This window comes from Dermacentor variabilis, chromosome 5, assembly GCF_050947875.1.
Source record: "Dermacentor variabilis isolate Ectoservices chromosome 5, ASM5094787v1, whole genome shotgun sequence".
NCBI classification, from domain to species: Eukaryota; Metazoa; Arthropoda; class Arachnida; order Ixodida; family Ixodidae; genus Dermacentor; species Dermacentor variabilis.
Genome location: NC_134572.1, coordinates 127631240 through 127648446, shown reverse-complemented (window position 1 = coordinate 127648446; position 17207 = coordinate 127631240). Strand labels below are relative to the sequence as shown.

The following is a 17207-nucleotide window of genomic DNA, read 5'->3' as shown; positions in this document are numbered from 1 at the left end:
CCTTCCTTTCTTTAGATCACTATCTATCTCACTCTCTTTCAACCAGCCGAAGAAAACGCCGCTCGCGAGGGTGATCTAGAGCGCTCCAAAACGGCCAGCGGAAGATTCCATAAATTGGTTGCATTTTTGCAACTCACACATGGATTTTATAATGTTTGGCCCGACTTAGCCGAAACGCCCTATATAGCATTTCATTGGGATGATTCAAGACAGCATTCGCCTATCACAGATCCCAACACGTGCGTTCGATTTCCTACAATGCAAGCTATGGTACCTCAGAGGCTATGGCGTAGCACAGTTCAGCACGATGTCGGGGGTCAGATGCCGGCCGCGGTGGCCGCATCCCTATGATGGAGGAATGAAAAAAATGCTCATGTATTGGGTGCGTATTAAGGAACCATGTTGGTCAAAATTATTCCGGAGCGCTTCCTACCCCGCACACTACGGCGTTTCTCATAACCAGATTGTGGTTAAGGCACGTAAGACCTTACAAAGTAATTTTTACAGCGAAGCTGTCTATGGCTAGGATTTGGCTGATCGCTTCTCCGCGTAGACCAACAATTTCTCATGCGGGCCGTTCCCGAATAAAGTGCAATACCGGGCCGATCAGCGGCGGAGGTGAAGCAGCCGTTAAGTACTGCCCAGACGTGGGCCGATCTGGAATCTAGGGCAATAACGCCCCTTCCCGCGGCGAAGGTGAAGCAGGCGTTAAGCGCTCCATGTACTTCGGCCGATCCCGAGGATAGTGCAATGCCGAGCCTACCCGCGGCGGAGGTGAAGCAGGCGTGAATCACTCCCTATACTTAGGCCAATCCCGAAGAAAGTGCAATACCAGGCCGACCCGCGGCGGAGGTGAAGCAGACGATAAGCACTCCGCATACGTGGGCCGATCCCGAAGATAGTGCAATGCCGACCCGAGCCGCGACGGAGGTGAAGCGGGCGATAAGCACTTCCCATACGTGGGCCGGTCCTGAAGCAATGCCGGGCCGACCCGCAGTGGAGGTGAACCAGGCGTTAAGCACTCCCCATAATTGGGCCGAACCCCTAGGTAGTGCAATTCCGGCCTGACCCGCGGCGGAGGTGAAACAGGAGTTAAGCACTCCCCATATAGGTGGGCCGATACCGAAGGTAGTGCGATGCCGGACCGACCCGCGGCGGTGGTGAAGCAGACGTCAAGCACTCCCCATAACTGGGCCGATCCCTAAGATAGTGCACTACCGGTCCGACCCGCGGCGGAGGTGAAGCAGGCCTTAAGCAATTCCCATAATTGGGCCGATGCCGTAGGTAGCGCAGTACCGGGCCGACCCATGGCTTAGGTGGAGTCTGATATTAAGGGGCCCACATACAAAGCGCCACTGGTCATCCTTCTTCACAGAGTGGAAGGGCGATGAGTTTTTTTTTTTACTTTGCCGTAATCTCAGTAATTTTTCTAATGATCCAGTTTATTTCATTCTCTTTTGACCGGGCGTACCAAGTGGCCTACTCATCATATAACAGCGGCACGGCAAAGTTCGGGCTACTAATTAACGATGAAAAGAATGAAACATGAAGTGGAACGTTACAATGTGCCCAGGCTTCGTAGGAATACACATCTTTTGCTTATTACCCTTCTTGACTTTTTCATCGCTATCGACCACTCGTCGCTATAGATGATGGGAAAAGAATTGTAAAAAAATTGAGTTCATTGCAGCAAAGCACCGCGGCTCTTTTCTTTATCTTTTAAGAGCACCCTGATATGCTTCTGGAGTGGATAGCGCTAACAATCTTAATGAAAATTTCGAACTAATTTTTGTCTATCAGAAGAAAAGATGCCCACGCTTATAAAGCTTGTCCAAATGAGACTAAATTGCTGCGCACTAAACTGTTGACGGCCACAGTAGAAAAAAGCATTCGCGTAACGGTCGCTTCATTGAAGACAACTTCACGTGTAAGAATGCAAAGTGTCACATGCGCGAAGCTTTTCAGCACCGTATGCATTTACTACCGGCTACAGAGTGGCTATAGGGCGCTCTCCTGCTAAGCATTAGGTGTCGCATTTGGTTCGAGGCCACGGCAGCTGCATTTCAATAGCAGCTGAATGTAAGAATGCTCGTGTACCGCTGCTTTGAGCGCACGTGAAAGAACTCAACTTGTCGAAATTAAATCCGGATCCTGTAACTGCGGTGTTTTCGATGCATGTATTGCTTATGACCATTAAACCCCGTAATTTCAGCTTAAAATTCGTGGAAGCAGTCTGTCGCCGCACTTTCTGTGGAGAAATGGCAGACATTTGCATCAAACGAAACATGCAGTTACCCATGCACATATCGATTTTGCCTTCACTTGCGCAGAACATGGCTCGACACTTCAGGTTCCGGCACTGTAGAGTAATATATGTATTTAAGCTTATAGATAAATCACATCGGCTGTAGATAGGTCCAGAGCGATTGCAGGAAGTAATGATTTGATATATAGCGAAGCACTTAATAAAGCCTTTTAATAAAGCGTACACGGCAAAAGATATCCTTGCTTTCATCGGTAATGATGACAGCTGCACATGCGCCGACAATTTTATCGACATTTTTTGTACGTGCGTCTCGTGTACCAGGGCTGCACAGCGTAAACAAATCTATTTTATTACGAAGAAAAATTAAAAGACAACAACAACAACAACGAAGATGACCTTAGCATACTAATAGTTCAAAAGTATTGAGATACCCTTTGAAAGCTGTAACCACAATATTTTAAAAAAATTCTGCACACATATTTACCACGCATCCTTTTACGACTGCCATTTTTCTGGCCAACATGTCGATTCGCAGGAACGACTCCGTGGACGACGATGACGTCGCGCGTTCCCTGATCGAGTGCCTGCGAGCGGCCTCGCCCTTCACTCTCCTTCACGACCTCGACGCGTTCGACGGCGTTAACGGCAAGCAGTTCGGCCCCGTGTACGAGCCCTGGGGCAAGGGCTCCGTGCTCGTGGCCGGCGTGCCAACGGCCACCGAAGAAGGCACGGAGAAAGCAGACCCTTCGCGAGAGCTGCTGCCTGCCCTGAACGGGACCCAGCTTCTGATCGGACACACGATGAACGAAGGCGAATTCTACCTTGCCCAATTCTTCAAGGACTGGTCCCTGGCTCAAGTCGGTCACTGGCCCAGGGGCTTCGTTCGCATCTTTCTAGAGCGCCTGGTGCTGCACTTCTTCGCCAGACCGAGGCTGGGCCCCGTCTGGAGGCTTTACTTCAGCGGCAGCGGCTACTCCAGCGCCGATCGCTACGTCCAAGCGGCCGAGTTCCTTGCCGACGTCAAAGTGGCGTGCCCTTCCGGGGTCATGGCGGACCTGGTGGCGAGGCGCGGGGGCACCGTGTACCGGTACGTCCTCGAAGCCACCGCGAACGACGTGCTGCCGCACGGCGAGGCCAACGACACGGCGCGCGTCGAAAGCGAGCAGCAGGACACCACCGGCGAGTTCTACCGCAACCCGACGCACTACTTCGACGCGTTAGTGACGCTAGGTGGCGCGTTCGCCGCCGGCCGGAAGATGCCCGAAAAAGTCCTGGCCCAAAGCAGGCGCCTGATGCGGAGGTGGGCGACGTTCGCGAAAACAGGGTACGTTTCGTTCAGTACGAAAACAGCGAAACGGCGAGTTATTTTGCGTCAGTGTCAAGCTTCGCGAGACCAGGAGGAACGCGAGAAGCTTGCATTTGCTTTAGAAGACATCGGATGATACGCAAAGCTGTTCTTGAAGAACATGGATCGGTAAATCTTTATTAGGAAAGAATGCAACTGGCCAGCGGCCTATGTGGGGAGAGGATTTATAGGGGAGGGGGAGGGGGAGAGATAGCGTAGAATAATTAGGCGTTTGTATCCGCGAAGCTTTGGTAGTGCACAATTCTTGCGAAGTTGATAGCATCGCTTCCTTGCAAGGGAGTCATCAAGCTTGATTTCTGTGTCCTGGCCTCCATATGACTGACGCAATTGTCCCTCTTATTTATGATGAAAAATAACTCGCGCTTATTTAATGTACGACTTACATGTAAAGATTTTCTTATTTTTTACTTCTGTCGCGCCTCATTCGGCGAAAGCACAAGCAGATCGTCGATTCAATTTGAATCATATTTACCATGCATGAATGAATCATTTTGCATTCTACATACAAGCTGTACGCCAACGTCCATAAGGCAAGGGTTCACGTTTATCAGCAGGTTCTTGAACTTCATTCCTCATAAAAATATCTAGTTTTTTTTTTGACTAAACATTTCTGCACAACAAAACTGTGGCGAGACGTCGGCGCTTCGTGAGCTAATCGCTGATTTCACGCAGGACTCCGACTAGCCTGGAGGACGAGCCGTGGCCCAAATACGACACGCATAGCAAATCCCTGCTCCGCTTCACCATGGACGACGTCTCCACCGTGAGGGTTGAGGAGGATGGGCACTGCAATTTCATGATGGCACATAGTCGCTGGCGCGAGCTCGCCATGGCGGCTTGAAAGTTTTCGAAGCGACAGATAGCGGCGCTAATTTTTCTACAGCTATGACGTTGCAGACAAGTAACGAGTGACGTCACGTGCCAAAACATTTCGATTTTTCTGAATCGTTTGCTGGTGTGCTACGAATGTTTTTCTTTGCTTTACTTGACTTCACAATGGTGATCTACTCGGTATGCGAGGTTTTTCGCTGCACTGCTAACTAATTAGCCATGGCTCGGAGCAGAAATGGCACATTGATTTATTCTGATCATGCACGACGTTGCCTTATAGCAACTATGAGATATGCCCCTGCAATGACTCTTAACGCAGTGTCTTCTCTAGTGCCTGAAATTTGCAAAACGATCTAAGACACTGACGTGGTGAAGAATCGCTCATTTGACAAACGCGTTATATTGTACAGTATCCGGAAAACATTTACGGAGTGTTTTCTAGCACTCGTTTGTACGAAAATATAAACATTATAACACTGAATGTGGGGCACCGTAAAAGCTGTGGTCTCGTTTAAGCCACGTTTCTCCATTCCCAGAACTTTTGCAACAAGTTGCCGCGTGAAATTTGGCACGTTCTTGGGCGGAGGGATGTAATATGTATAATTGAATGAAATAGACTTCCCATAAGAGGTACATTTGTTATCCCGGTTTTAGACACCTCAAAGGGTCCGAGAAACAACTTTATCTAAATTTTAAAGACAAGGTGCCACTGCCTGGCCTAGGCTCCAGACAGGCACTTACACGAACCTATACATATTACATCGCATATACCCCACAGCCTACAGGGGCGATTGCCCGTTGTGCAGGGCCTCACCAACACTATACCACATTACGTGGGTGTCCATGCTACAGAACGTAGAACGCCACGACACGAACACCACGAAGGTGCAATGGGAGACACTGCTGTCCAACTCAGCCCTCGACGACCAGCTCAAGCTGATCCAGAGAGCTGAGATGATGGCAAGAGCCAGCGGAGCCCTGGACTAGAGGCCCCGACCATTAGCGATGCTGATTGTTCTAATAAAGTTTGTCCGTCCGTCCGTCCGTCCGTCCGTCCGTCCGTCCATCCATCCATCCATCCATCCATCCATCCATCCATCCATCCATCCATCCATCCATCCATCCATCCATCCAGCCAGCCAGCCATCCGGCCATCCATCCGGTTGTGTACAAGTTCGCCAGTCTGCAGGCTATAGTCCATCTGATCAATAGACAGACAGATTGAAGCATTTCGCGAAACTGTGCAACTTATTGAAATTTAGAAATCCGTATCGCGAGTGACTGCAGCGGCGCGATTTCAGCCACCTTTGCGCATTTCACGTAATAATGGCGCGTAATATCCCTCTGGTGAGCGATGGAATTGCCTTCCCCACTTGACAACACCGCGAATGTTTGAGGCATACCTCTCTATTACGCTTATTTGTAATAGCATATGTATGCATAGTAAAATCGCACCCTCAACAAATACGCACGCAAGTGTGGTAAATGTAGACGCATCCGACAACAAATGGCGCATTAGCGCCTGAGAACGCGGATCGTCGGCTAAACCTATTGTATGTATATGTGCATTTGCGCACGCATGCTTGCGAAGTAGAACAACGGGTTCCTTTAAAAAATCTCATTAAACAGTGCGAAACGAGACAAGGGATGGCGAAAGATGGTGATGAAGACGAACGCTGACTTCCCAACTAGTATTTATTTTTCAAAAAAAAAACAACTAATATATTCATCAACACAGGCGTGATTTCATAATGATCCAGAAACGTTGAAATGATGTGTCCCAATCGCAGGAATACAAAACGTTGTAAAATTAAGTGAGCGCATCAACCTTCCGTGCATACCAAGAAAAAAAAGCTCATACCTCCGAAAACCGTCGCCGAAACACACAGCGTGTCACCTTTGGGATATAAGGCCTAAGAACATTGGGGCAAATCATCTGCTTTCAAGTGACAAAAGTAGCTCTGTACAGCAGAGAATGCGTTGTTGACGCTCTTCCCGCTGTCACCAGCAAGAAAGCACAGTCACCAAGTCTTAAGTTCTAAAAGAAGCAAGAACAGTATCGCTACATATTAACGAAATGCGTGAGCGCAATTTTCGCTGTTCCGAACAAATTAGCGGTGTTCGTTTTAAGGAAACCTTTAAATGGCGACGAAAAACAGAGTATTACGAAGATTGATAAATCCGGTTGCGAATTGCGCAGTGCTCTTCGCTTATAGCAGGCACTTTGCTCCTACGTAGACATACGTGCGGTATGTCCACCAGAAGCAATGTTCCCCGCAAAAGTTGGAAAGGCGTAGCTTTGCGGCGTTAGTGTACTTTAAAGCTTTTAGGCGAAATGCTAGTGCGCCTGACGCCGTTGCGCCTGACGCTCAAAGTAGAGCCATGACGCATACCCGGCCGTTCGTTAAAGTTAATGATAACGACGACGACGATTACATGCGGAGGCTGGGCCTAGATGGCGAAGAGGGAGCCTCGAGGCCGTCTCGCGTATGTGGACGAGGAAGAGGGGACGCGGGGGATGGTTTGGGGAAATCGCGGGGCTCTCCGGACGGCCTCCGTGACGACAGATGTCGGCGCCATCTCTCTTACGGCTGCCGAGCTGAAGAGGGGGTAGAGAGCGAGACTGCCATAACGACCGAACTGATGACGTTAAATGATGATGACCCGCGTGAGCCGCTGCAAGCCGGCGATGATGGGCCGCGCTGGGATCGTAATGACGGGCCCTAAATGTGCCTCCCAACGGAGTATGCCAAAGCTGGAAATACATTTACTATCGTGATTTCGTTTTTTTTTTCTTGATGATCATTTTTGCGTTCGGGTTTGTACTGACGCCCTTTCTATATGGACGGTGCTGTGCAGCTACGGCGCAATAACACCTCCCAAACTTCTCCGGCTTGCCGTGGACACCTCTTGGCACCGTGCTCGGCGCGTCTTGGTGCTTTGGTTGCTCTCAGCGGGAGGTTCTGATACGACGAGAATACCTAAGCATGCACCGAGGATTATTGTTGTGGCGCTCACACAAGTTTGGTCGGGGAGACTTTGCAGTAGGCCTTACGACGGCAATTGTCATTCCTTGAGAAGAGAAAAAATATGTACAAGCGACAAACACTCGAACAAACGAACGAAACAAGGCTGCGCTGACGACAAACAGCGGAGACGGAGACCCTGCTGGTTCCAGAGCATTGTAGACTCCGTGGGAACACTTTCTGCGACGTTTTGCACCTATACAATGCGGACACTGCAGGAGAACTTCAATGCGGCGAGTGTTCTGCACGCTTACGCAGTGGTGATACCTATCTCACACGGACACGAGCAAGAAGGTGTAATTTCTACATGTGAGGGATCACACAGCGAATGTAAAAGTGATATGACGGGTATGTTGTTTATGAACTAGACCACTTCCGTTATTATGCGTCTATAATCTAGCGTGGGTTAATAGTGGGAGAGTTTTAAGAACTATACTACTAAACATAATTTTTGGTAGAGGACCGAAAGGTACGCCGACCTACAGATGCTGCCTTATACTCGAAAAAAAGTTTACATCCCTTGGGTTGTATTTTGTCCCCAAACAATAATTGTCCTCTGCCTTGCTTGCGCTTCCTCTCTTGAAAACTGAGCGCTCGCTACTTTCCTGTCGAGAATGCTGTGTCAAGCTGATAACGGGCAAGCCGTTCGTGACTAGGAAGTACCGGGCTCGCAGCGTTAAAGAAAGGAAATGCGGGCAAGACAGATGACGATTATTGTTTGGGGACAAAATACTACCCAACGGGTGTAAACTTTTTTTAGAGTGTAGTTTCTGTAAACGTTCGAAACGGCAGAAATTTCACGAACCAGATATAAATATTCTTTCGCAGTCTGACAAGTTGCGTAAAGTAATAAAACAGGAATAGCGGGCGGTTGATAAGGACTTCTACAATGTGACGGAGCGTGCTCTAACACAATGTTAACAAAGATTTGGAGGACAATTAAGCTTCTTCTTTAACAGCGGAACGCGACAGCATTCAAAGACCCCTGACTGCGTTTCATGCTTCCCAGTAAATGCAGCTTACGTAACCATAATCTTTACTGGGAAAAGCTGGCTGCGAATGCTATGCACGAAGGCAAGCTTTCTGGTATAAATGCGGCCTCTTGCGCGAGTCGATCTTCCGTTTGTGTTTCCTACTTTTGATATTTCAATCTGAGAAGGATTTAACATAAAAGGGATGCACTGTCGGTGTTTTGTTTCATGGCATTGTTTCATTGGTCCGAGGAATAACTTTGTAAAGGACGTGAGACAAAGTATCAGCAACTTTAGTGGCAGAATAGTGGTTGGGTTTCCGTAGTTCTGAATTTAGTTAGAGATTCGTTTCGCCGAAGCGACGTCCGATGCCGACGCGGGACGCCGATGCCGAATTTCCTGCGACGCGGGGCCCTTAACGCTCTCGCGTTAAAACGCGACTTGGAGCATCCCATTTCCCTGCTGCCAACTGTCACTCGCAAGTGAGCAAATGACTGTCTGGCCTCTAACGGAAAGCATGTGTGATAGGCAAATGCCTTGCATTACATCTTTGTGCGTTGATGATAGTAATCACTGCTGCTATATTAGCAAGATTGTACACTTGATCCCCTTCACTTTGCGTTCCTATTTGTGAATTAGGAGCCGATTTGCCACGCGTACGCACTTGAATATTCGTAGGCAGAACACGCATGGAAACGGTAGAAACCTGTTATCGAGTTCGATCATTCTGTTGCGCTGTGGCAGGAACGGTGACACACTGAGTGGAATATACGCAACACATAACAAGTGGAGCGCAGAGAGTCAATTGAGTTTTATTCGAAAAGAAGGAAGAATTCATGCCAGTAACTGTTATCAGCACCTTCGCTTTACGTGCACCAAGAGAAAAAAAAAAGGTTAGAAAAACGAAGTTAGAAAAAGAAGATAGTGTGTCGGCGTACCTGCCACAGCGCCAAAGAATTATGGAGCTACACTAACTTGGCGCCTTTTCAAGCCCTGCTTGCTTTTATGGGGCGATAGAGAAGGAGGAACAAAAAGAGGAACGAAAAAAGTTAACCAAACTTTGCTTTTACGGAGCTCACCAGGATAGCCAGTAGCTACTGCCCTGCCGGATCCACTGGTGCTCTGTAATAGTAACCAAATAGTGGGCCAAACTAAGTAGCCCCCCTCGAAAATAGCAGTGCAGTTTTTGCAAATTCCTCGAGAGTCTGTGACTTCGATGAATGCGTTAGGCGTCGGCAACTTTCGCTACGCGCCCACCATGACCAGCGGCGCATTCAAATACGGCGGGCTTTGCCGGCGCACACCTCAAGCACGGCCTGTGCTTCTACATCTAAATAAAATAGCAAAAAAAGGGGCTCACGTAGGACACTGTACCCACAAGGCAGCGGAAGGCGTGTAACAGGGTTCGCTGCCCATGGCTTCAGAAATACAGCAAAAGAGGAAAGACAGGAAGGTTGATTGCATTCTAAGTACTGGGACCAACGGCGCCTGCACTTAGGGGGCTCTTTCTTGGCGCTACACGAAGAGATTCGACTGTCTACGAAAGGAACATTTCGTGCGACCGACTGTCTAAAAAGTGAATGTCCACGCACGCCTGTACTGGAGGCACAACGTGGAGGATTGGCGAGCCGAACTAGAATTTTCAGGACACGCTTTTCTTCCCGTCATCATCATCATCATCATAATCAGCGTCTCCGTCGCCATCATCATCATCATCATCATCATCATCATCATCATCATCATAATCATCATTATCATCATCATCATAAGGCATCTGATGGCCCTCTGCGCGGCGCTTCCCCCTTTGCTACTCGGGCGCCTGCTGGCGATTATGGGCCCATGTGCTTTATACTTTAGTCGGTAAAACACCCGCCTTCGGCAAGAATAGTCTTAGTTTCGATTCGCAGCAAGAGATACGGATCAGAATTTCTTGCTCCTTTTCCCCCCTTTGCCCGATTGCAAAGCACTGTTGGCAGTAAGTGCTTGGAGAGACCATCCTCGTGAATCAGTGAGGTCGTGGCCTGGAACCTTCTCCATGCTTCCGAAGCACGTCACGCTCAAAAAATACCGCCGCACTTCTGAGGGCGCAAAAAAAATAAAATAAACGAACCCTAAAACGTGGTCATCAGAAAGTTGCCAAAGCAGATGTAGTCAGCCTACGGCCCAAACAACCGCATTTTATTATTGACTTCGCAAAGTGCAGACAGGCTTAAGTATTAGCCCTATGCAAGCGATCTCTTGCGCGACGACGACACGCAAAGCTACGACGATGATGGCTGTCGCGTTCGCTCGTCGCCTACAAGTGGTACTCCACGCGAGCGACGACATTGAGCGACATGTCTGCGGTGTTGCCGGTACGAGGGCTGCAAATACGCGTCGAAATTAGCGTGACGAGCACTCTAACAATTTAAGTTGATGTGTTTTACTGTAGAGAGCAGCACAACATATTTCTGAAGGCCTTGCAGTACGTTCTTATCCTTGCACGTATCAAAATTTGGTCGTTTGCTCCTTCCGTGCGACAATCGGCAGTACTTGACTGATGTACACTCAGGAGCAAAAATTTGGGGACCAAAGGTGACACGACTTCTTTCTTTTCGCAGACTGTTCATTCCGGCTAAAACTAACAGCGCACGCCTACGTTCGCGTGTTTGACCGATAGAATGTACCAAACCAATTCCAGGCCGCAGAGGCGTGCTTGAATATTGTTTAAATTTTCTTTGCTGATGCCATGGTCTCCAAACCTTTCCTCGCGACTGTACATGCAGTTGCGGCGTCACATTATTGGCTATTTGCTCATAGCACTTCGGTGGGACGAGCGACGAACTCTAGATTTCCAGAACTAAGCAATCGAGCGACAAGGACGAGCGATATGTGTACGCACGACGGTCCGTTTTACTGCAAAGCTGTCGCTCGTCGTCGTCGCGCACAATGCCGCTCTCAAGGGGTTTGGGCTTTAAGCCGAAGACTTAAGCACTACAGCTTCTAGCGGTTCGGTTTTTCTCAAATGTTGGTCTCTCATAAAATACTCCTAAATATACCTTGGTACAAGCGGCTAGACAGTACACTATGACACCTAACGAAGCCGAATAGTGAAAGTGACATGCAGCCGTTAAACATAGCCTGTTGCGTTCATAGCCAGACTGACATTCATTATTCTACTTGCTAAGAGCGCCATCGCAAACACTGAAATACAGACACGCTTGCACTACAGCGACTGAGATTGCATTCAAAGACCTGGCTGCTACCATGGAGTTTGTACGTTATACGAGGCCATGCCACCAATGCCGCAGGACGCAGTTCGCATTCGTATTTATTAGTGTTTGCTACAGCCTTCTCGAGCCAAGTTGAAATTTCGTTACCAATCAGAAATCCGAGAAAAAAAATCCGAGGACACCATAACTTGTTATGACTTGTGAATGCGAAAGCATTAATGTCGAATTGAACGCCGCTGAGCTGTCCTTAGAGTTTGACTGCGGGGCATGTTATCGAGTTTTGCGATTAAATTGGTGCGGGTTATCTGTTTCTACATTTCATATATGTTGAGATGGCGGCTGGGGACCAGAGTCATTTGGACGATATTGCTGCGAAATCAAGGGCGCCGCTAGCCGCCGATGTCCCGCGCGACGCGAGACGGAGGAAGCGGCAACGGCGTCTAACGGGGCGGCGATGCAACAGTGCGCGGCGTCGCCGTATCTGCACCGTCGGGGCCACCGTGGTCGGGACGTCGCGGCGATGGTCTCTCCTTCCACGCAGCAGCTGGCACGCTATCGCGGCAGCAGGTATGCTCTTTCGGACGGTCTGCTCCGTCGAGGCCCCAGCCAGCAAGCGCGCTCGTAACGTGGCATCGCGGCCAACGTGAATTTAGGTGCCATTTCGCTGCTACAGACGCCGCCGGCTTTTTCGCTCAATGGGCAATTTAAAATTTTTGCACCAAAGAGAGAGAAGGTCTGCTTAAAACATGCGATGGCAATTAGAATAATGCACCAGCCACAAGACTAAGCCAAAGTTCACGTCGAGTGTTTCAAATCTGGTAAACGGGCACATTATTTGTCACAAACCCACAAAAATGACGGCTACTGCATGAGCGTGCATTGCGGTGGACAATTATTTTACCGGGCGCTCAGGCGGAAGGTACACTAAGAAAGAGTTCAGCGCGGAAGGTGACGCAGCTGCTCAAGTGGGAACCGTACAAGAACGTTGTTGTAACTAACTAACTAACTAACTAACTAACTAACTAACTAACTAACTAACTAACTAACTAACTAACTAACTAACTAACTAACTAACTAACTAACTAACTAACTAACTAACTAACTAACTAACCAATAAATAAAATCGATAAACATATGTAAATAACCAATAAAGGGAATCTTTCTTCCCTTTGACAAGCATCGTAGATCGAGCGACTTCGTCTTCGCGACACCGCTGCGTTGATGGCTCACAGTGCGCGCCCGCCCGATTTGGACATTTCATTCCAGCATAGCTTTCCAATAGTGTCACGATTATGCGAAAGCTAATCTTGTGACCTGTAGATTTCACAGACAAGCATTGCACGAGATTACGCGTTCCATGGGATGAAAATACACACTTGTATGCGTCTCATTTAGGTGTACTATATTCAATTCCCCTTTTCTCTAACGCTTCACTTGACACAGATTCCAACATGTACGTTGGACCAGCATAACTAATTCATTCTCTCTCCCTTTTCTTCTTTATTTTTCTGGAGGGGGGAGGGGGGTCGACAGTGCGCTCCAGGGCATAAACTATACATCAAGCCGACATGTCTCCTCAGACGTCTCTGGGGTGTCATCTCGCGCATGACCGTTGCAATGAGTCGACATGACAGATGATTCGCGAATCAGTGGAGACAAACTTTAGGGACATAAAAACTCTGCAAACGAACAGTCGCCGAGTGCAACTCCAAAAATACAACTGCTCACGCTGTGACAGGCTTTGAGCCAGGGGCCACCGCAAAAATATATCACTGTGGTGGAGTGCACTCTAGTTGAGAGCTTGATTAATTGACTTATTGACTGAGTCATCAAAATTTTTGTGGTACTAATTTGGGGCGTTTCATGTCGTCATCAATCTCATAACCATGATAAGCTCATTTTCATCTCCACTGCAGGACGAAGGGCTCTCTCAGCCATCTCAGTTGCCCCTGTTTTAACCTAGCTGATTCGAACTTGCGCCGGCAAATTTCCTCATTTCTGTTTTCGACTGCGCTTTCATTCTTTTGGCACCCATTCCGTAACTCTCATGGTCCACCGGTTATCTGCCCTCCGTATTACATGGGATGCCCAGCTAAATTTTTTTGTGTGTTAATGTCAACATTTTATGTAGTGTTATAATTTAACTGCGCTAACTGTTCCGACTTTTTTTACAGGGCAAAACGCTGCCCTGCTCGCCACGGTAAATAAGAGACACGTGAAGCACGGAGAAGGCGGCACCACAACTTCGCCTTCAGCTGCTTCGCCTAACGATTGGCTTTTGCGCGGCGAGCCAATTTCATCGAGTTTATATCTGTTCCGGATTGATTTCCGCGGCGGGACATTGTGCGGCAGCTTCGTGTTATTTTGGATGAACGACCTCGGAATTAAACACACTACTTCCTACAAGCGTACGCTCAACAAAGGCGCAAGCAAAGAAGCAAGCAAAATAGCAAGCAAGCAAGAAAACGAACAAACAGCAAAGAAATTATATACAAAACAAAAGTGGGGCCTCCTTTATCCTTAGCGCGTGTGTAAAATAGGAAAAACGAATGGTTTCAGGAATTCTGCATGTTTCGAACTGCTTGAACTGTGTAGAAAGTCAGCCTCCGACCCTCTCCAACTCCTAGGAACAGCAATTATATCAGCGCTCTGCCGCCTCGAAGATAAAGCACGCCTGGAAACAAGTCAATTTTCACGTTAGGCTATTTTGGAAAGCACCCGTTCCTTTCGCTTCAGCCGAGCTTTCAGTGCTTAATCACGCTGCAGAGTTTCAGGAACATGGTCATCTTAGCAAAAGTAACTTTCAAGCCTTTGTTTACGTAATCTTTAGCATTTGTTTGTGGGTGATAGGTGGTATCATATCGTCAATCAGTCATGTCCCCCCCTCCCAAATATTTACGAAATATAGAAAGCATAAAAAATAAAATGAACCAAAATAACTTCCATAAGAAAGCGCGTTATAGGTCAATTTATTTAGTCGATTTACAGGGCATTTATATTTGGCCATGTTGGGCGTCAGGAAGAATTGCAGTGATATTAACCTACTCTTTTATAATCTATCTTAAGAACGGAAAGAAGTTCGGATGTTTTTAAAAGCACTACTTACATAACAAAGCGTTGTTTAATTCGCTCAGTGCTCGAAGTATAAGTTTCTTATACAAAACTTACCCTTTCCTTAACGGAAAAAATACAAGTACAAGAAAAAAATGCATACAGTTGTTTTGACTTGCGTTCTCAAGTGAACAGTCAAGCACGAGGGCAGAAGTTACAATGACAAAGAGGGACACAGGGAAGACTGTCTCCAGACATTGCAAAAAATGGAACAAACAAGCAAAATAAAAACAATAAGACAGCCATGAAAGAGAAAACTTTCACCCACACCACTGTACATGGCCACGAAGCTCCTAAGGAAACCATAAATTGGCTTTTCATAAAGAAAACTTCGCAGCTAACAAAAAAAAAGCCGTTGAAGAAACAACTGAGTTGCCAACAGTACGACGAGAATGCAAAACCAAACCACGTCAAAAAATTGAAAACTACGGACAGCCCCTCGATATTTCAGTTCGAGCGTTGTGAACACCGTATTCCACCATTAACTAACTTCTAACCACAAAATTTGATAAGTCTTTGACTGACTTTGAAAGCTCAAATTTCGCAATTGTCTGGACCTAAAATGTTGTGACAGTAACCATTTACAGTGCTTCTTTAATGTGCTGCAGATCCGTTCAATCCCGTCAAGTCATTTTCATTTTTGGGCATCATTAAAGGCAGGAGCGGTGCTCACCCGCCTTGGTTGCATTGTGGCTTTGGTGTTGCGCTGCTAAGCACGAGGTCGCGGGATCAAATCCCGGCCCCGGCGGCCGCAGTTCGACGTAAGGCAAAACGCAAAAACACCCGTGTACTTAGATTTAGCTACGTTAAGAGCACCCCAGGTTGTCAAAATTAATACGGAGTCTCCCCTACGGCGTGCCTCACAATCAGATCGCGGTTTGGCACGTAAAACGCCATAATTTATTTTAATATAGGAGCCTTGCTCCAGTTACTTTATCACTAGGATTGATTTATAAGAACAGAATAGAACGGAACAATATGAATAGAATATATCGGCGTTTACTCGAATCTGTGAAGAGATATTCACGAAAGTAGGAAAACGCCCCGCTTTTCTGGCAGTTTCAAGTTCGTAGCAGTCAGAAATGCTCATGCTCTATAAGATGTCCCACCTAAGGTTAGCCAAAGTGTTCAACAAAAATTTTTCTACAAAACAAGGTGCAAGATACAATTTTAAGAGTTACTGTGTTCGATCGTCAGAGGTCTGACTACCGAACACCCTACGTATTAAAATTCTACAGGGTGTCCCAGGTAAACTTACTAGAGTTTTAAAATATGGAAATTGCACGTAGCTGGATAGAACAGAAGCAACTTTGTTTGCTGTCGCTTGGAGATACTCAAGATATTTTTTTTCATTCCGCCTAATTACATGATCAGTCTTAATTAATTAATCAATTTCTCAAATATTATGGATAGATGAAAAGTGTCAATGAGAAAATTGTAGAGTGACATGAAAAACACCCGAAAAGTCCGCAAATTCTCACAAAATTGTCGCGTGACTGGCAGCTCGAGGCACTTTTCGTGTATTCGCGGGCTCCTTTCACGCTCGGAAAAAAATTTTCTATAGCACGTGTTGAGCAACAAAAAGCTGTATCGGGAGCTCTTCAAGTTGCTCTGCAATTTTCCTTTGACACTTTTTATTTATTTACATTATTTGAGAAGATCGCTAATTGATTAAGGCTAATTATCTAATTAGGAGGAGTGAGAAAGATAGTTTGAGTATCTCCAAGCGACGGAAAACAGCCTTACCTTTGTTCTGCCCAGCTGCGTGGCATTTGCATATTTTTAAACTCTGGCTAAAGTTAGCTGGGACACCCTGTATATGCTCAGTGTATTTTCGTAATCCTGTTTCTGTTTCGTTGAACAGTTGGGACAACGGTTTACAAAAACTTACTGCCTATTCAGTACGTTCGTCTTATTTACTTTAGATGTTCTAACGCTTGAACGATACGTAAGTGGATAAAAATAAACACCACAAGGCTAGAGCGTTTAAAAAATGCATTAATTCTCCTGTGCAATATTACGTTTCATAAAAAGACCAATCACCTACAAGAGAGCAATGTTTTAGCCTGCCGAGTTTGATGGAAAGCTTGGGCACACAGCCTGTGAAATGGCTGGAGAACTAAAGCGAACAGGTGGGCTTCTGACAGAAAAAACAAAAAAAGAAAAACAGAAAAGAAACAGCTTCAGCCTTTACGGAAACCGTAAAAGCCGGGCATCACGTGTTCTATGCCTCATTGTGCCTGCGCGGTCCTTGCACTTTTCCCCAGTACTTCCCACGATCGCATAGGTGCCTATAGCTAGATGCTATAGCCACATCACTTCCGAGCATTACAACAGCGCTGAGCCATTGGAGACAACCTTGCGAGTGGTATCGGGATCGCAAACAAGAGCAGTGAATAGGAGACGAAGCCCTCGAGCTGATAA

At 47.1% G+C, this 17207-nt stretch overlaps 1 protein-coding gene across 1 annotated transcript in view; it reads left to right on the top strand.

The window, feature by feature from the left end:
- The window catches only part of LOC142583640 (acetylcholinesterase-like), a 72418-nt gene extending 67945 nt beyond the window's left edge, over positions 1-4473 (top strand). The window contains exons 5-6 of the mRNA XM_075694133.1: positions 2802-3566; positions 4305-4473. Of these exons, the coding sequence (XP_075550248.1) occupies positions 2802-3566; positions 4305-4473 (934 nt within the window). The remainder of the gene's footprint in view (positions 1-2801; positions 3567-4304) is intronic.
- The last annotated feature ends 12734 nt before the right edge of the window (positions 4474-17207 follow it).